Raw genomic sequence first — 16,827 nt, forward strand, 5'->3', positions numbered from 1 at the left:
TAATAATACTCCCTACATTCATTATAATATTAATAATACTCCCTACATTCATTATAATATCAATAATACTCCCTACATTCATTATAATAATAAAGGCTTAGAGAACCCGAAGGCTCGACGCCGATAGCACCAATCGTTCTCTAGATACATCTGCCCAGTGACGCCCTTCCTACCCCAAATCTATTAAATCAGTCTGAAAGCAATCCTCACATCTCTATTTCTGTCAGCCCCTCGGTCGTTTACCCTTTGGTTTAGTTTTTACAGATTAAAGAAATCTAAAAAATATTTTGATTAAAACCTAATCTTTTGTCCTAAATGAAGAGATATGAGGAAGTTAATTGTATTAAATGATTTTACATTCCTATTATGAAAGGTGCAATTTAATTTTTAAACTTCCTAAAACTACCTCAATTATAAGTCTTAGAAAAGATATGCAAGGCACTATGCACAAAGCAGTATTTAAAAATATTCTTCAAAGCTAAATTCCCTTTTAATTTCCCTTAAAATTCCACGTAACATGTTCTTACCCTTAGATTTTCAATTTTATATTTACAGACTATTATACTATTACAAAAAACTAACAAGTAATAAGTTAATTTAGTAATCCTTTAAAAGTTTGATTAAAAATGAATAAGTAAATTCATATTGATTGGATCGATTGATTTGGTGTTAGATTTTTATTTAAAATAATAAACATAGGTAATATTATATAATAATAAAAAAAACAAATAAATGATATTCCCAGTAATCATAACAAGCTAGACGGATTCGAATCTTCAAATATTAATCAATTCATTGCTTATCCTAAATTTTGTCAATTTCAAATAATAAATTAAATTAGGAAAACATAATAAATGAAAGATATTGGTATACATAGACCTATATGAGTATAACATGAGAAATTTAGTTCAATCATTCAATTTTAAACAACAGAAATCAAAATTTAGCTCAAAAAGAGAAAAAAATAACTCAAAACAGGCAAAATTGTGGAAAAGCCCCAAAACGTGTAATTTTGTGCAAAGTAAAATTAGTGTAGGTAAAAAAAGAACAAAATAGTTTTCAACTATTTATTGTTAAACGTTTCGCCCCACTTTGTAGGGCTTCATCAGGGCTGTTCAAGACGATAGGTTAATCAGGCATTCAATGTCTGTGGCTGGTCCGGGCTTGTAATTCAATTGAATGCCTGTTTAACCTATCGTCTTTGAACAGCCCTGCAAAGTGGGGCGAAACGTCGGACAATAAATCGTTGAAAACCATTTTGTTCTTTTTTGACCACAACTCCATCTTTTTCATATTTTCAATTATACGGTCAACTATTTATATATATATAATCAGTGTTATTTAAATGTATTTTCCATAATTCGAATTTTTTTCGAGATTTGTTGGAATTTAAAGCAAGGGAACAAAAGATGCATTAGCATAAAAATCCTGTCTATTCATTACAAACATATTGAACAACTGATTAGGAATAAGTGTTGCTACACTGTTTAGGAGGGAACGCCGGGGCATGTAATAAATTCATAACTGGAATCATTCTGCCATTTTAGCAGAATAACCACAATAATACAATCAAAAAGTCCTTGCTCAATATGTGTTCAATTGATTGCTGTTATTTTACTAATAGGAGTTGGAAGGAGGAGGACTCCCGCCACTGCCGCCGAAGGGAGAGCCCCAACCGCCGCCCGTGCCGCCGCCCCGGAGGAACAAGAGAGGCACGCCCCGTCCACAGCACTCACCACTACCGCCTCCCATACCTCCCAGTCCCCAAATCTCACAGGTATATTATTTATCAACTCAAACTAAACATTATACAACATTTTTTTTTGTTTATAATTCATAACAGTTTATACTTGGAATCATTCAACCTATATTTTCATAAATAACACTGTGCCGTTAAATTCTGGAAGGGTCTTGGGTTCAGTACTTGTTAAAGCAGTATCTCTTTGAGACCAATGATTATACAAGAATACTGCAGTCAAGAACTAGGCTGAACCATCAAACGTATCTCCCAATCTAATGAAGGTACTGGTACCCACATAATGAGACCCTTTGGAGGATCTCCTGACTTCAGATTCGTTACATGGTTATTATGAGAAACTAAATTATCTGGTGCAGTCGGGCTTCAAGACATAGAGCTTTCTCACTGCTAAAAATATAATTATAAACATGCACGTTTTTTTCTGTACGTCTAACACTCGAATAAATATATTTCTTAAAATCAATTCTTAATTTAGCAACTAATGTTTGCGAATCTGAATTCAGATGAAATTTTTAAAAAAATTCACTTCTCCCAACGTTATTTAAAATACATATAAAATAAGTATTCTTTTATTCCCGTACGGCATTCCATAAATTATGTTGGCAAGTCACCATTAGTATGCATATCACACAGTCACATTTTGTTGGTAGGATCGTTATTACGTTTTAACTATTGAGATTATTGTTTGACAATTAAGAGTTTTCGGTAATTAATTAATATTATAAATGAAGTCCTGACGTTAATTAAGTAGATGTGAAACATTCGTCATGTTAGAGACAAGAAAAAACATGATATAAATTGAACTTGGAAGATAAGTCTCGTTTTGGACACTTTCGATCATCTATTGGGGATCTAGTGTTAAGCGATCGACACTGACATTATATTCTGAGGAACAAAATGTATTGGGTAAGTTAACAATGTTTTGTTTTCATTACCGAAATTAGGGCCGATGTATATTTGAATAGAAATTAAAAACATTTTTGTTTTCAAAAATGAAAATTTTCACTCGCATTTTACGTCTGTATGTTATCAAATCCATATCGGCCAAAATACCTGCTACCATTTATCCAATTTTGATCAAAGTCTTAGGGATTGTGAGATTCGGTGACTAAATAGTCTATTTGAGGCTTTCTTTTCCAAAACCAACTTCATTTGCAAATTTATAATTTTCTATCATTAAATTAACGGGTTTGGTACCAGATAAAAGAATTTATGTGATTTATTTTTCTGAAATGATTATGTGTACTACGTTTATGATAATAAAGTATAATGTATTAAGAATATATTTTATTATTAAATGTTATATTGGTAAATTCAGATTTACTTTGACTGTGTTTATTTTACTTGGGCATATTAGCCTGCAAAGATTCATACAGTTAATGTTGAAGCTTTGAAACTAAAATTAACGTTGTCCTTGATGATGACTGGATTGGGCGAAACGTTGGACATGTGATATGACAACCTTTGTAAATAATAAAATAAATAAAAAGAATTACTTTCAAAAATAGTTAAATAATTTACTGCTTAACTGTTTGAAGAAATAATAATTTTCTAGTACCAAATCCGCAATTCTTTTATATCCTGTACTAAAACGTTTCTTACAACATAGAAAAATTAAAAGTTTGAAAATACACTGGCTATGGGATAGTGTGCCTTATTTCGAAAATGGCTGGTCTGATTTGGCTCAAGGAATTTGTTAGTGAGACGTTGTTGATTAGTGTAAAAATAGTGCAGTATTAATTTTGTAAAATTCATTTTATTTTTGATTTTTTTTTTTCGAACGCACATGTCTCTCAAATCGGTCGCTACCCTAGGTTTTGTTCTCAAATGACAAATCTTAGTAAAAATAAAATTTATTTTCAAATCTTGAAAGATAGGTAATCATATACTTAGCCAATAGAAATAGGGAGGAAATTATAGAGACCTAAATACTTGGCAAAAGTTTTATACTTTTATTTACACGTCAATGAAATAAGGGAAGGTACTGCTAGTGTAAAATCTTGAACCATAGATTTCGACAGAAATAGACGTTCTAAGTTCTAAGTTCTTATGAGTCCAAAAACCTAAGTCTAATGGTTTCGATATGTGTCCACGTGAACAACCCAGTTCAAACAGATGAACAAAACTAGAAATATGTAATTATAGTATGTTACAGAAACTTTTTCAGTGAAATCTACTTCCTGGATGTGCCACTTTATACATCAATTTTACACTTTTCTCGGAAACGGGTAAAATAATTTTTAATAAACTTGTTGTATCATCGAAAATTTAACGATCTTTCATACTAACTACTTCCTATTCTTATTGAAAGACTTTGACAGGACTTAATGCAGAATACTCAAAATAGCATACTCAATAGTAATTTTGAAATAATTAATCATCTCTCATTGTTAAAACTTCTAAAAAATAAATAAACATAAACCATGAAAAATTTTTGATAATATACTAAGTTAGAAAAAAAAAATATTTGGTTGAAAATGTTTTTCCGGAAATAATCGTAGTATTGACATAATATAATATAATAATATAAATGTATAATAAATCCTTGGAAAGCAAAGTACTTCAGAAAATTAATTTCTAATTTTGGTGGCACTGTCACCAATTTATACTTGTTCGAGAAACACAATAAACTTATGAGGATCATAGTCGAAATTACAGGAGATCAGACATTATTGGGGCAGAATAATTCAGATAAAATGTAAAAAAATTAAATGAAAAGAAAAATAACTTTATTCTTTGATATCAACATGAATAGGACATAGGAGGTTGCAAATATACGGTTAGTAGTATAAACATTAAAATGACGAAAGAGATCATAATTAGTTGTTTCAACATTACACCAAACCGTACAATGAATAATGTTGCATAACCTTCATAATTTATGTCATCAAATTTTAAACAGAATCATAGATAAATAGACCAGTAACATGTTCAAACCTAACTTAAGTTCACACTAATTACAACTCTTAACTGATAGGTATTGACGGAGACACTCGGCTACCTTCTTGATTCAGACATGCTTGACATTTGCTCGTAAGAAGGAGTATAATGGAGGGAGTAAGGTGGCAAGAAAAGTAGAGTCAAGAAGGAGGGCCTTATAATGGACTTTGTAGTGGCAGAGGAGTATGAGAATATTACGAGCCAATCACTAGTTACCTTCTGTTTAGTTTAAATTACAATGGCGGACATTTCTATTATTCCTCAACGTAAGCCTATGCTTCGTGGGCCTGCTCTTTTTGGCTGCATTTTTGCTTTGAAGGAGTGTAGGGTGTCCCACGATTAGGGTGACTATAGACTTTGTGATACGACCAAAGTAAACTCCTTGCGATACGATACTTCAACAAAAGTATTTACACCCTATTCTCATTCATCCAAATTGTAGTCAAAGGCAATCAATTAAAAAAATGTCAATTGATGAAAAACTAAAAACGTTAAAATAAAAAGTAATTTAATTTTAAAAAACAATTACAGAAATAACCATATCTTATACTACTATTTCTTTTAAGAGACGGAATGCTTTACATATCTTCTTAAACAAATTAGTGGATTCATAATTATGAGAGATAGTTGACCGTGGATGATGAATGAGGAGAAGATGGTTGGGGGTGCGGTCAATGAAAAACACAAATAAGTACGATTAACTTATTTTAATGTGCCAACGTTTCGGCTAGAGTTTCTAGCCTTCTTCAGGGCTAAAAACAGAACAAGATAACAAGCACAGTAAGTATAGAAAAATAAAAAGAAAGTATAAACTGAATAATTTTACACATAAAATGAATAATTTTACAAAATAGAATTAATAAAATGAAGTGATGAGAGAAGCGGGAAATAAAATGTATACATAGGTAATTGAAAAATTGGGTAAAATAACATAATTAAGGAAATTAAATAAAAATAAAGTTATATAATCCAAAGAAGTATGAACATATTAGTTATTATTAATTTAAAATTTAAATATGAAAAGAAAATGAAAATTGAGGGTAAGAAAATATATGTAACAATAATAGATGATAAAGAGGCAAATTATAAGTATAGTGTACAAAGCTTATAATGCGGGTAAGGAAAATGGAGAAAATAAGGGGAAAGAGTAAAATAAAGAAAGGGGAAAGAAAACAAAAAAAGAATAAAAACGAACCTGTTCGCTGGAAGATCAAACGCCTAATCGATACAGCGCTAATGGCGGTCAAACTCAGAATTAAAAAAGCTGTTACAACAATGACTAAATGTTTTTTATAAAGAAAACGTTACAGGAGGGTGAAAATAAAAAATAAAAAGTAGACAAATTTTAGAAGAAGAAAGCGTGTGAGAGGGTGATGACAAATGGTGATAGGAAGAGTTAAAAATATATACGAACCAATTAGAGGATTGTTAGTGATGACTATAAAAAATTATTAAATCTTGGTATAGTTGTCGAATGCTTTCCACTAAACACTACGGCTCCTGGCAAGTATTTTTTATCAATTGTTTCTACTATGCTCGATTTTTAATATATCTTCTTCTTATTGACTTCGTCACATCAATCCTTTATCGCTGCTAAGCTTCTTAATGGTTCCTTGAGACTATCCTTCAATTTTGTTTTTATTTCTATCACAGATCCTATAGGGTCTATTAATTTACAAACAAGTTTAAATATTTTTGTGTGTTATATTAGCAAACGTTGCAGCCAACAAAAAACCATCATCAGAGTTGCAACAAAGATATAAACCAAAAAAATAATGACTAAAATGTTAAGTAAATTGTAACTTTGTTCAAACCACTTAGCTGGGAATTGCTTTGCAATAGACGCTAGAACTGATGTATTATTTCATGATATATATATTTATTTATTTCTTCATTGGAACGATTATTTATTAATATTGATGACATATCAAAAAGTAACTGAAACCACACCTCTTAAAAATATCTTATAGAATAGATTATGAAAATGAAAACTGATGATAGAGTTGTTATTTCAGAGGGAACAAATGCATCCAAAGCAGGGATTCATGGGTAGCCTGAAGAGGATGATTGGCGGAAGGCAGCTACCCATAGTCCCACGTAAGTTCAGTTTGAGACTTAGCCTCTATAGTGAATATTCTTCTTTACAATGCTATTCTTTCCTTTCCAGACGGCATCGAGCAACAGAACCAATTACCCGTAAACAATTCCATGATGAAGTTCCACGATTCTGTACGTATTTGACTTGACAATTTGGATCATCATTAAGATTTATTGCTATTGACAGAACTTGTAATATTCACAGGTAACGAACTGCAATGGTTGTCAGGATTGGATGGAATTTCAAAGAGGAACAAGGTCGGGTAGCTTCAACAGTCTTAATCCTCCTAATTTCGGGATGATGATGCAGGTGAAATTAAAGTGTTTGAATTAAGTTTAAAGCTTGAATATTAAAAATAACATGTTTCATCATTTATCTTTTCTTTTTTTTTTAGTCCCAGTCAATGGCACATCTTAACTGTCCTAGTTGTCAGAAACAACCAATGTGGAATCCTTGGAACGGAATGCCAGCCGCTGGAACGTGGCAAAGCTCAGCTTTCTTAAACCGATACCCTCCTAGAGAAGAGTGGAGTGATAGTGACAGTGAAGCTGGTTGGCACAGGGAACGTCAAAGAAGATTCAGTACTCTTTCGGCAAAAACCCCAAAGAGTTACGGATTTGATGACACCCATTCTGTAAGAGGGGGAAGGCGCACAGACGCAGAAACATCGTCTAATAAAGGAAATCGTAGAAAAGATTTTGAAACTATGTCTAATTTTGGTGGAAGTAGAAGACACCGGTCGGGATCGATGTCATTGCGCGGAAGTAGAAAAAGTGACTTAGAAAATTCTTTACCTCGTTCTCAGAAAAGGTTTAACGACGTCCTTCGTAATAAAGGGTATGATGACGAAAGTGATGGAAGAATTAAGGATTCTGAAACGTCTGATATAGAGAGTGATATTGATTTTGTTGCTAACAAAAGTACTAGAAAAATCATGTCTGATGTGGAAGACATGCACATGGCACGGAAGAAATCTGAACCTATGATATCAAAGTCTAATAGATTTGATGGATCAAGAACAGTTAAAGGACAAAGTAAAAGGAATGAAGAGTTTACAGACATTGAGAGAAAAAAATCTTCTTTTACCAACACTTCTAGTAGTGCGAAAGACGAAAGTAGAAGGGAAGTAAAAAATGCAAGACAAACCGAGTCAGAGCATGAAGACGATCTCATAAATGGAATTGAGACAAAAAAAGAAGATGAGGAGGAGCTTGGACCCATTCCTGATGATGAATGGGAATGTAAACATTGCACCTTCATTAACCAAGGAGGAACGAGGGTCTGTACTGTCTGCTGTAAGACAACTGCAAAACCAAAATTATCCAAAACGACAACTTCACCACCTACCGAAGACTTCATGAAAAAATTAATCATAGAAGATAAACTAGCAAACGAAACGTTGCCTAAGAACACTACTAAGGAGTTGAAGGAGAAGAGAGGTAGGCGAAGAACTATTTCATTTTGTATAGGATCTAAACTGTATTCTTGAAATATCACAAAATATAATTAACTACCATTATATGTAAGGAAACATTATTTTGAAATAAAAGTCCTTAAATAATCCTTGAAATAATAATGTTAAATTCATAACACCTCAGTGTTTATTACATCCCTTCTCCTTCTTTGAAATCGATAAGAAAATGTGTTGTAGGTATCTCAGAATCAAACCGAATATTAACCTCAAAAGGAACATCTCCGCCCCCTCAAAGTATCTCCACACAGGTAAAGGGTTAACCTCGTCAACCCTCCTTGCTTTCGGATGAATATCAATTTATTTAACCAATTATTTTATAACTATTACATAGATATATTTTTTTATTTGGTCAGACATATGAAGAAGCTGGTCGTAAATTGAAACGAGCGACGTCATTAGCTGATTACGGTAACTGGAAAACTCCACAAAGATCGACGAGTAGGCAGTCTCTTCTAAGCGATACACAGGTACAGATAAAAATTTGTATTATTTATTCTACTTAAAGATAGGATTTTATAAAATCCTACGGCTATATACAACTTATGAAAATAATTTATATTTTACTCAGAAGCAAATGGTGAATATGTGACTACAAATTTCTTGCGTCTGTAATATATATAAATATAATTTTTAAAAAATCTCTAATAAATCCCAGAAAATTTCGTGCAATATTATATTCTTACACAATGAAAACATCAAAGCCTAAATTAAAATATCATATTAAACACATTCATTCCTATTTACATTTAGCCAGAGGAACTGTAAACCGAGCAGGTACCCCCTTCCCTCCACCCATTCCTGTGAAGGAAAAAACAAGACTCTGGAAGACCCTGTCGCTTCTCTATCAACCCCGTCACTGATATTAACCCATTGATAGTGTATCCCGTGAAGGCCAAGGGCAGAGCGTCGAATATCAAATGGTCTATCCCGTGACAGTCACGGGGAAAGCGCATAAGGCGTTCAAACTGTTTAGTCTACCAAAGATATCCAAGACTATGGCAAGATTCTTTGCTTCCTCTGTTTCCCTAAGATTATTGCAACTGAAGAAGGAGACTTAGTTTAATTTTGAATTCAGTTTGCCGTCGACTTGAAACCGATCACACGATCCTTAACACTAGAGTTTAGAGCTTCATAAAGATATTTTATCGATATTATTCCGTCAACTGCCAATAAGGCCAAACCGTATAGACTTTGTGTATTATGCTGTTCGAAACGAATAAGAGGGAAACAGTGAGAAAGGAAACAAGATACTACTGTCCGGATTGTGACGTCGGCTTGAAACCGTATTCCGTATTTTAAAATCTATTATGAATGGACTAATTTCTAGCAAGGTACACATAAAACATGTTTTTTTTTATTACATGCTGAAGTATTTCCAAACATGAAAAAACTAGACATTTTATGGACCAAAATTCGTAATTTTACCACACTTTGAAATAGATAAAGGCCAATGGAGGATGAGTAAGGGCACTAGTCGCAGACGGTCAAAATAGTGCTTAGGAATTAGGATAATGAGTGAGTTTCTTTACGAATGCGGTGAATTTTGGATTAAATAAGGTTTGAGACCTGTGGGACAGTAAGGTAATGATGCATTGAATATCGTCCCCTACAGTTCTATTGTATAAGTCCAGATAGGTTGTATTACTGTCTTGTAAAGTAGTAGTTTTGTCAACTGAAAGCAGTTTTCTCTTTTTCACAGCTTTTTTTTTTTTGGTAGTATTCAATGTACGAAGAAAGAAAAGGCTTAAAGCTGAAGATTTCAAGCAATTTTCATCAAAATCGTTTAAACTGTTTTGGCTTGGCATTTCATTAAAAAACCAAGTTATTCGGCTTCTACACACAGGCATCGTGATTAGAAACCCTTAAAAAAACGAACAAAGAAACAATAAAATCGATTATACGCCGTCACCGAGAATACAAATCAACGCAAGAATCATTTACACAATCAGAAACAGTAAATAGTAAGAAAAAGGGTCGCGCCGCGGTGTACCTTGACGTAGTAAGTTCTTTTAAGAAAGTTGGTCATGAATTGGTGGCAACCTACTCCAAAAACGTGATTTCTGCTCACTTGAACTTCAACAAAATCAAGATTCATGAAGAAATCTACTCAACTAAACAGATCAGTTTACTGTGGGGTAATGAAAGGATGCTCGCGAAGATGGGTTTGGCTATAAATCTTCAGAAAAGTGTGGATATCATTATGAACAAAGGGGGGTTCAATCAACAAGGCTCCTCCGTGAGAATCTCCCTCTCCAGACTGCGCAACTTATATAGATACATACGTCCGGGGATATGAGAAGCTATTATTACTAATATTCCTACAGCAACAGCCGGATGTACAGGATGCCTTGTTTAATTGTACAGTAATATTAAACTGCTGCAGCACACCTGTATTTCTTAAAAAGCAGGAAAAGGTAGAAATAAATAAATCTTTCAGCGCAGTAACCTTATAATAAAAGGCTTACATATGTAGGCACGTCACTGTAATTGTTGCCATGACTATTGCAATAAACCAGTAACTTTTAATGGTCGTTCTTCTTTTGTAGTAGATGGACGATAAGGTATGGATTGAAAAAGATGTATTTTATGTGATATGTTCTATGCCATACTATATAGCCCATCTGCGGCAAAAGATGAACTACCATTAATAATTTCGGCTTTATTGAAATTATCATGGTGACAATTACACAATATATATATTATTACAAATAACTTGGAAACAATTTGAAAAATTCTTACTGTAGGCGTTATTGTTACATAGGCGGTTTATTTAGGAAGGATTTAGGATTTATAAATTCATATTACAACAAATTGGAACTCAAATAACAGTGAAATGAAATTAAATAGCCTTTTATTTATGCAAAAACAGAAATTAGACAAAATACCATATAAATATTTAAATAAGATGCGAATATATATTTGTATATTAACACACGTACATATCCATACACATAAATACATATATTGATTGCCAACATTAACTTCTATCAATCTTCTTTCCATCTTTCTGCATCCTTTCCTGCATAGGCCTTCCCTTTCGGGAGTAATAGTGAGCACTTCCCGGGGTGACCAGCCCCATTGGGCTAGTAACAATATTGAGCAGAAAAAATAAGCTTGCGCCGACAAGCTACAGCACAATTATGGGTGTGAAATTACTGTTTGCATAGCCAGTAGATGAGCTATGAGGCACAAAGAAATTTATTTAATAATGTTCAGATATAAAAGGTGCTAAAAAAGAAAATAACGAATACTGATAAATTGAGTTAGAATTATTTATATTAAAAAACATTATGGGAAAGCATGATTTTTTCAAATAAAATCTGATGAAGTAATAACAATAAGTGAAACACTATTTTCAAACGCAAATTCATTTCCTTTTTGGCCCTTTTCGTTGATAATGTGTACAAGAATTGATACTGAACATTTTAGAAGTTTTTGATTTCAAAGATTATTTTATATTTTAGAGAGTTACTAACAGGTTATTACTTTCTACTAAATACTTACTTCCTGGTAAATCGCTTTTTTTTTATCTTAAAGTTTGGTAGTCATTCAGTAAATATAATCATCATTAATATGGATAAGACATTTATAATCGAAAATTAATGTGGGTGAAACCGCGGGGGCAGAGTTGGGCAAAAGATAGTAGTTAAAGCCATAGTGAAATATACAGCAGTTTTTATGAATTAAAAACTAAGAGGTCGGTTACTATCTGTTTGCCTATAACTAATGATACTATATAAATTAGCCTATATATAGGCTGAAATAAGAAACCAGGTTCTTATTTCAATTATTGGGCATTAATGACTAAAACATAAATTCCTAACATTTACATTTAATTTAACTATAATTTTAGCTACAGCTATTTTTTTCCCTAGCTCTACGTGGGGCATAGCTAGTATTAAATACACTGTATTATCTAATCACATACAATATAATGAAAATACTTTACCTCTTTCAGAGCTTGCCAGTGACACCACCTCGATCACAAAGTCCAGAGCAAAAGAAGTATGATACGATTCGGAGATCATCAGACCAGTTCAGCCAAAGAGTTAATTATAATTAAGTAGTTAATTAGTTGATTTAATAGTAATGAACTTAATTTTAGGTTTGAGGTGTGGTATTCAGTAATCTCTAATTATTTTCTTGTCTTTAAAACGAGGATTTACAAATGGTATAGTAACCTTATTTCTGCTTACAGAGCATAAAACGAGCAGGATCCCAACCTCCAGAATACATCAGTTCCCTGGTACAAAAACAGGTTAAGCAAGGCCTCGAAATGGTGAAATTGTTGCGAGTGAGTAAATATAAATTATTTTAGTAAATTAAAACTGTTATAACCGTACCACTTAACCCAATTATTCAGTTATGGTGCTCATTCAATGCCCAATTTAATGATGTTTTTATTTATCGCGCCATAACGTTTTCGCAATGAGGTACGTTTAGGAATTACAGACGAAAAACAAAGAGCTAACTAACTCATAGGCGCTACAGACCGATGTGATGCTCAGCTTGCTCTTTACGTTTTCGCCCGATCACCTTATAATGGGTGGTCGCTTGCCAGTTGTGGGTTTTCAGCAGGTCTCGGGCATCCCGAATGACAGCATTCTTCCATCCAAGTTGTGGTCTATCTCATCCTCTTGTCCGATAGAGCCTTCAATCGAGTAACTTAAAATAATCAGCCCAATGCTGTCTTCCTGGCTTAATGTGTCTCATCACATCGCTCGAAAGCGATGAATTCCTACTCTTCGCTGCTTATGAGGCTCCAGGTCTCCGATCCATAGATAAGAACAGCTCTGATGAGTGTTTTTTTCGGCGAAGACTCCCATTGGAGTCTTATACTGCCTAAATGAGGGTTTTTATAAAAGAAATATTTTGTGCGCTGGGAAATGGCCGAACTTCTCAGGTGTTTGCTGAGACCAAAATAAAAAGGTGTTATAGGCCTTCACAATTTGCTGGATTATTTTAAGAGAAATTTTGTTTCCACGACTTCTTGTTGACATTAGACTGGTGAAGTGATCCACATTTTCAAATTTATACTGAACGACTTCCACTGGTGTTTGAATATCCAATTCTGATACAGGTCCTTCATCCAGGCAGTTGGTCTTCTCCTGATTGGCGCTCATTTCTATAGAATCTGCTGCTTGGGCCAACTTTAAAAATGCTTTGAGGGACTCAAATTATCACAAAAACTTCCAGTTATTTTTTTCAGGCAAAAGTTTTCCTGAAGTCGGATTTGGTAGAATGTTCTTTACATATTCATACCTATATTTTTAATCCAAGAACCCTTAAAATACGCTCTCCTGCTACCTGCAAAACTTTTTTTCCCATCAATATAGATTTGTCTAATTTTTTCATCTATTAAGAGTTATCAGTGTTGTTTTGTTTTCAGTTTTTTTCTATTATTATTATTAATTTTTTCTTTATTTGTTTTAATTTTTATCATTTTACACTGTTAAAGGTGTAAACTTATTATTAAAATAATTATACAAACATCTACTATTCATATTTGAAAGATAATTTACAATATTAAGTTTTAACATGTCACTAATGAATAATCTGTACATTAATTTACGAGTTGATAGCTATAGGAGAGAATAAATTTATTTTCAATATCTTCTTAGGCTATATAATTTGCTTAATACACAAAGTTGATTCTCATTGAGTAATTGATAATTTATACCTTCAAAAGTTAAATTCATCTGCAGCTGGAGTTCTTAGGCAATCCATGTAATATTTCTGCTGTTCTTGAATAATGGCAGGTTTCTACAATACAACTTAGAAAGGGGAGAAATCTGAAAAATTGAAAAAATTATTTGTATTAGATTTATAAGAAATTATTGATCATGGGATACGCTGTTGTTTTTGGAATTTTCAAAAATTCAAATTGTGCTGAAATTTTTACTCTAATTTATTCAAAACCAATTTTGGGGGCTTATTCTCTTTCTAAAATAAACAATTCAATTATTCTATGCCTTATATACTTAATAAATAGCATTATTTATCAACATTTTTGATAAATGTTGATATTTTACTACTGATTGATTATTTATGATTTTTATTGATTGAAATTGATTAGTTCATAATTTTGTATACTTTTTAGTATCTTAAATTTATTCATATGTTCACTTGAATTAATTTTATCTTTAAATTTAACTTCTGATGACCTTAAAGTAAATTATGAAACAACATTCTTTATAGGAGGCAGAAGAACATCAATTCTCTGCAGAAGACTTGGCTATAGCCTTGCTTCACTGTGGAGATGGAGATCCTATAAACTGGCTTCAAGAAAACTGGAGAAATATGATAGACACAGTAGTTACTTTAGGTACAAACTATGGTCAAGAGAGAAAAGAAAATATAGTTGGTACTATTTCAGCTTCTGAAGCAAGAGAAGCACTTAGAGTCCATAATGGTAATGTCTGGGCAGCAGTGACAGAATGTGTAGAACAAAGGCAAAGAAAGGTAACTACTTATTCATAAAATTAAAAATGAGTCAACCTATTTTTGACTTTTTTTCTATAAAACATAGTAGTTTGAAGTATGCAAATGCCCTATCCAACTTTTGTTGTGAACCAGGAAGGGTTTTTTATAACAAAGACTAAGAGCATGTGCCTCTAATAGATGCCAACAGCAGACAAACTTCAGAACAAAGGAAACCCACTTAGTCCCATATCCCATAAGCAGTGTTGCCATATATTATTTTATTTACAATAATATTTACAAATTATTTAGCTTACAAACAAACAATTTTGAACACAAATCAAATAATAAAACTTATTTTCTACAACAACTTTGCAGGCATTTTTCAGATATGCGTACAAGATATGAACAAAAAGTGTATTTGAAAAAATAATAATAATAATGATTAGATTACTACTAGGAGATTCCAAATCAATTTTTTTACTCTTTCAAATTATTTACCAACTAGTTAACGTTATACCAATTCAGACATTATCTGAACCACGAACCAATAAATCACAGTAATATCAACTAAATGATCAGAGATGATTATACCACAAGAACAAGCCAAACTAAACCATGGTCAAACTATCAGTAGATAAATTATCATTATTGAAAAAAAAAATTAAATCCTCTCTATCCCACCATTTCCTGCATCAATAATTCCAATTATTACATTCCTCCTTTCTTCCCTGCAAATAGTTAGCCACAATTATCAATATCATACGAATTGCTTTCATTTATGAGAGGAGTTTAAATTCTTCATAATTTAGGTATATATTCCTTTGTCAATGAAAGCTTTTTTACTAATATACTTCTTGCTAAAGCTTTCCCAATTTGAAAAACAAAATGTGGTCAACCAGCATTTATGTATCTAAAATCCTAAAAACTATGATGCAGATCCATTTATCTTGTAAGTTTAATAAAATTTCAGGACTTGCTGTGAGCAATTACCTCATTTCAAACTTACTGTCCCCAATGACCCCACTGATTCTTCAACACCCTTAATCCACCAAAACATTCTTGTTCAATCACAAAATTCTATATTTACATCAGTATTACTACATTATACATAGGCTACCATAAGTCTGCATAATGTGATACAAAAAACTTACATGTACAAAGGGTTTTAAAATAGATATACTAGTTTCTGTAAATAACATATCCACAACAATCATGTCCAATAACATCTATAAAAATATAAACGTATCTCATGAGTAAGATTTAGTTGTTTTTTTTTTAACCACTTGATATTTCTTTCCCTATACCTGATGCAACACCATTATTGTTATTCTAATATCCTAATAGTGAAATAACTCTCAACTGATAGAAACCATTAAGTAATAAAGATAAAATAAATATTGCTTAAATATTAAACAATAATTTTATTAAAGATTAAAATTCTATAAAAAAAATAAAGCTAATTTTGTTTTTACAGTATGCTGAGCTTTTGTCTAGAGGAAACTTTTCAAGGGAAGATATAGTAACTGTTCTCACTGCCAATCATGGTAACCTAGAGGAAGCTTACAAAGAACTAAACAAAAATCAATTGAAGCCATTTTTAATGAGAATTTGGGGACCTCCGCAAGGAGCGGATAATGATGATGGAGATATCACAAAGTTAGCACATGGTACTTTTATGCATACCTTTAAGATTTAAAAATTTATTAAGTAGAACAGTAAAAATTACAACAATAATATAGTATTAATGGAATTTAGTTGGATAGCCAATAAAAAATCTTAATCAAGAAATCGTCAAATCCCATCCAAAATCCTAGGAACAGACATTTTATGTGCCCAAGCCCAACATAATCCTTAAACCATAATAACAAAAATTAACTCAACAAAGTTGTCAGATTTTATAAGTTATATCAATATTTTTTCATTTTGCAAAAAATACCCAAGTTTTTATTTATCTAACTATATCTAATAACTATGTAAAGAATTTTAGAGTGTTGGGTTTACGTTTTGCAATGTGAATTCTTGGGAAAAAAAAAAAGATATAGTTTATAAAAAAGCTGGTTGATTGTTTATTGTATAAGTGGGTTCAATTATGACTAATTTAAATTATAAAATTAGATTTTAAAAATTTATTAA

General features: G+C 32.1%; 1 protein-coding gene across 5 annotated transcripts in view; it reads left to right on the forward strand.

Moving 5' to 3' along the window:
- Nucleotides 1-16,827, forward strand: part of LUBEL (Linear Ubiquitin E3 ligase) — a 66,374-nt gene that overhangs the window by 31,570 nt on the left and 17,977 nt on the right. For all 5 annotated transcript variants that reach the window (XR_010844622.1, XR_010844624.1, XR_010844623.1 and 2 more), the window contains exons 5-15: nucleotides 1,625-1,777; nucleotides 6,715-6,796; nucleotides 6,867-6,928; nucleotides 7,002-7,106; nucleotides 7,192-8,236; nucleotides 8,449-8,519; nucleotides 8,625-8,738; nucleotides 12,230-12,319; nucleotides 12,470-12,565; nucleotides 14,470-14,733; nucleotides 16,169-16,361. Coding sequence is in view for 2 of the 5 variants with exons in the window: in XM_014425280.3 (XP_014280766.1) it covers nucleotides 1,625-1,777; nucleotides 6,715-6,796; nucleotides 6,867-6,928; nucleotides 7,002-7,106; nucleotides 7,192-8,236; nucleotides 8,449-8,519; nucleotides 8,625-8,738; nucleotides 12,230-12,319; nucleotides 12,470-12,565; nucleotides 14,470-14,733; nucleotides 16,169-16,361 (2,275 nt within the window). In the remaining 3 variants the exon portion in view is untranslated. The remainder of the gene's footprint in view (nucleotides 1-1,624; nucleotides 1,778-6,714; nucleotides 6,797-6,866; nucleotides 6,929-7,001; nucleotides 7,107-7,191; nucleotides 8,237-8,448; nucleotides 8,520-8,624; nucleotides 8,739-12,229; nucleotides 12,320-12,469; nucleotides 12,566-14,469; nucleotides 14,734-16,168; nucleotides 16,362-16,827) is intronic.

Source organism: Halyomorpha halys, unplaced genomic scaffold (assembly GCF_000696795.3).
Source record: "Halyomorpha halys isolate HHAL.00 unplaced genomic scaffold, Hhal_1.1 Scaffold505.1, whole genome shotgun sequence".
NCBI classification, from domain to species: domain Eukaryota; kingdom Metazoa; phylum Arthropoda; class Insecta; order Hemiptera; family Pentatomidae; genus Halyomorpha; species Halyomorpha halys.